Source organism: Sinocyclocheilus anshuiensis, unplaced genomic scaffold, assembly GCF_001515605.1.
Source record: "Sinocyclocheilus anshuiensis isolate Anshui unplaced genomic scaffold, SAMN03320099.WGS_v1.1 scaffold985, whole genome shotgun sequence".
In the NCBI taxonomy this organism is placed as follows: Eukaryota; Metazoa; Chordata; class Actinopteri; order Cypriniformes; family Cyprinidae; genus Sinocyclocheilus; species Sinocyclocheilus anshuiensis.
In genome coordinates, this window is record NW_015557117.1 from 690,554 (window position 1) to 693,450 (window position 2,897).

General features: G+C 40.6%; 1 protein-coding gene across 1 annotated transcript in view; it reads right to left on the minus strand.

Annotated features, from left to right (window-relative positions):
* Positions 1–2,571, minus strand: part of LOC107677769 (E3 ubiquitin-protein ligase RING2) — a 5,501-nt gene extending 2,930 nt beyond the window's left edge. The window contains exons 1-3 of the mRNA XM_016472789.1: positions 2,339–2,571; positions 1,435–1,547; positions 544–704 (exon numbers count right to left, since the gene is read on the minus strand). Of these exons, the coding sequence (XP_016328275.1) occupies positions 544–704; positions 1,435–1,521 (248 nt within the window). The 5' untranslated portion in view covers positions 1,522–1,547; positions 2,339–2,571. The remainder of the gene's footprint in view (positions 1–543; positions 705–1,434; positions 1,548–2,338) is intronic.
* Between the last annotated feature and the right edge of the window lie 326 nt (positions 2,572–2,897).

The window sequence follows — 2,897 nt, forward strand, 5'->3', positions numbered from 1 at the left end:
ACAAATCCTCGTTTTGTACTTCTAATTCTTGACCGTTGTTTTGTTTTGATCTCTCCCCTGCGCTTCCACGTTCGCCACTTCTGAGCGGCACATGCGCAGCGCTGATCTCATACATCATCCTCCCGGAACTGCTTCCGTGTACAAGAGTGAGCGCAAGCTAGATTAAAGTGATTATTACGTTTTGAATATGGACATTTTTCTTACAAAAATGCATCGATTCGCTACAAAAGGCCTTTGTTCACCCCCCGGATTTCATTTTTGGGTGAACTAACCCTTTAAGAATCAAAGATTAAAGGACACTTAAAAAATAAATAAATAAAAAATGATGTGAACAAATAAATCACATAATATACACTGCAATATTCCATAAAATATAAGAATTTCCAATTTTGATTTGGTCTTTATTTCATATCTTAATACAATCATATTACACCTGGGGAAAAAAATCCAGTGATACTATCTTGTATTCTTTCACATCACAAAGAAAATGTGCAGTATCACATAAATCTGAATACATAAATCCTACATATTACACAAACCCACCCCGATCTGAGCGCAGTGATGATGCAGTCGGCACAGAAGCGGTGCAGGCACTCCTTGGTGGTCATGGTGTTCTTCAGCATGTCCAGGCAGATAGGACACATGAGCTCACTGTGCAAGCTGCGTGGGGACACGGCGATCTCCAGACCATCCGTGATGGCCTCCTATGGGATCACAACACCACAGAAGCTGCATTGAGGGTCTGACACTAAACCACATATCCAAGAACCATCTCTCGACAGGGTTTCACTAATGGTGCTTTTCCACTGCATGGTACGGCACGGTACGGTTCACTTTTGGGGGGTTCTCCACTGGGTACAGTACCTGGTACTTTTTTTAGTACCACTTCGGTTGGGGTTCCAAGTGAACCGTACCGTTACCAAAACGTGACGTGTAAACTCTGCTGATCACGGATTGGCCGGAGAGAATCGTCACTACCTGCGTCACTGAACTTGTGACACAAACACAAAAGAACCGCTAGATTTAAATCAGCACAGCCAGCGAAGCATCGAACACAACTGTTTTGAACGAGCGCACCTTTTTTTTAAACCACCAAAAAGTTTTGTTGTCTGTTGTGGAAGTACAGGCGTTCCTCTCGTTGATAGCAGAGGAGCGGATCCAGCGAGAGCTTGATAGGGCGACGCGGAATGAAAACGTTTTTTTTAGGAGTCGTGGTAGTAGAGGCGGCGCAACTATAACGACGTGAATAATCCCGCCCACTCTAAAGCGGTACTGAACTGCAGTGGAAATGCAAACCGTGCCGAGCCGAACCGTGCCGTGCTGTACTGAGCCGTACCACGCAGTGGAAAAGCGCCATAAGATACAGTCAGAATGGCACTTGAAAAATCTGAACGTACCAACTGTGGACAACAACTGGTGAATTAATTTTCTTACCTGTGGGGTTCTCTGTAATTCATAGAGACTAAGCTCCCAGGTCTTACTGAGGGGTTGAATCCCATTCGTCTGGACCGTTTGTGTCATCTTTATACACTGTGTGTCCTTCACCTCTGTGAAAAACAGCCAAAGTGAACAGTATTGACATGATGTGCAGAAACGAATATCAAAATCTACGATATGAAGAGTTTTGGTGAGATACTAACTCAAAACAAAAAGATTATTGTGTGTTAAATGTCAAAATTCATACATCATTAAATATTTTCTATTTAGAATTTACACAAAACATAATTTTCAAATAGCATTGTTTTGGACAAGGACAGCATCAACTGACATCTGAGGGATGTTATGGTCTGTTGCCGTTGGTTTAAACTGAAAGATGCCACTTCATTTAGTCAATTTAGCCTCTATCCATGTTTACTTTAGTCATAAATTTTGCATTTTTGTTTTGTTTATTTTTTAGGTCATCATGCTATAATAAACGATGAATCTGTCTAACAACGCAGAGCTAGCAGACTAAAATGAGCTCCTGAAGGCACTTCTACCTCTTTGTGTCAATGAATACACAAAGCATCTACCTAACGTTACACGTACAAAGCGTCTATTGCATGACAGTGCCTGCTCTCCAGCAACGGACAGTTATTAAAGACCCCAAAACAAAATAAACGGTAGAGAAAAAAAAAGGCGGAAAGGTTTTATCTCCTGCGCTGTCATGAAAACGTAGAGCTAACGGCTAACTCTCTCTGCTAATCCAGATGCTGTATTTACAGGCTCCTTTAAATCAATTATGAAGACATTGTCGGCGAGCTTGTAACATATAATACCCTTTGCGCTAATGTAAACGTCAACCTCGACAACAACAAAGCATCTATTTCTGCAAAAACGCAGCTGTTTACATACTTACATCTCAATGTTATGAACACTCTCTCCCTGCCAGCGCGTTCAGCCGAGCTCAATATGGCGGATTCAGTGGGCCTAAATGAACTCTGGGAAATGTAGTATTATCTTTTCAGTTAACGGTTAACACTTGTTAACACTTCAGTGTGCAAAAAGACATGTGATGTGGGGCATAGTTTTTTCTTTCTTTCAGTTCAGTTGCATAAACTACACGTCATGTTCAAGTTTGTTACAAGTTAATATTTAAATATGATAATGTTGAAAGAAAATTGAAAAGACTACAGCCGTTGTAATTCTGTGTATGCTTGCTCTTTGATGGACTAGCCACCTGTCCAAAGTGTTTCCCCAAGATGAATGCACCACAGATGGTCTTATTAAAGTGGCTTGGACGGGCCGATAGCATTGTGTTGATGGTTTAACCTGATCATCCTAGAAAAAAACGTAAGGTTTATTTGACTAGCGTTTAAGGTAGAACAAAATGGAAATCCATTTTCGCCACATAAAAGAAATAAAACAAACTAACAAACAAACATGTTTTGGTAAAAAAATATATATTTTGACATAAA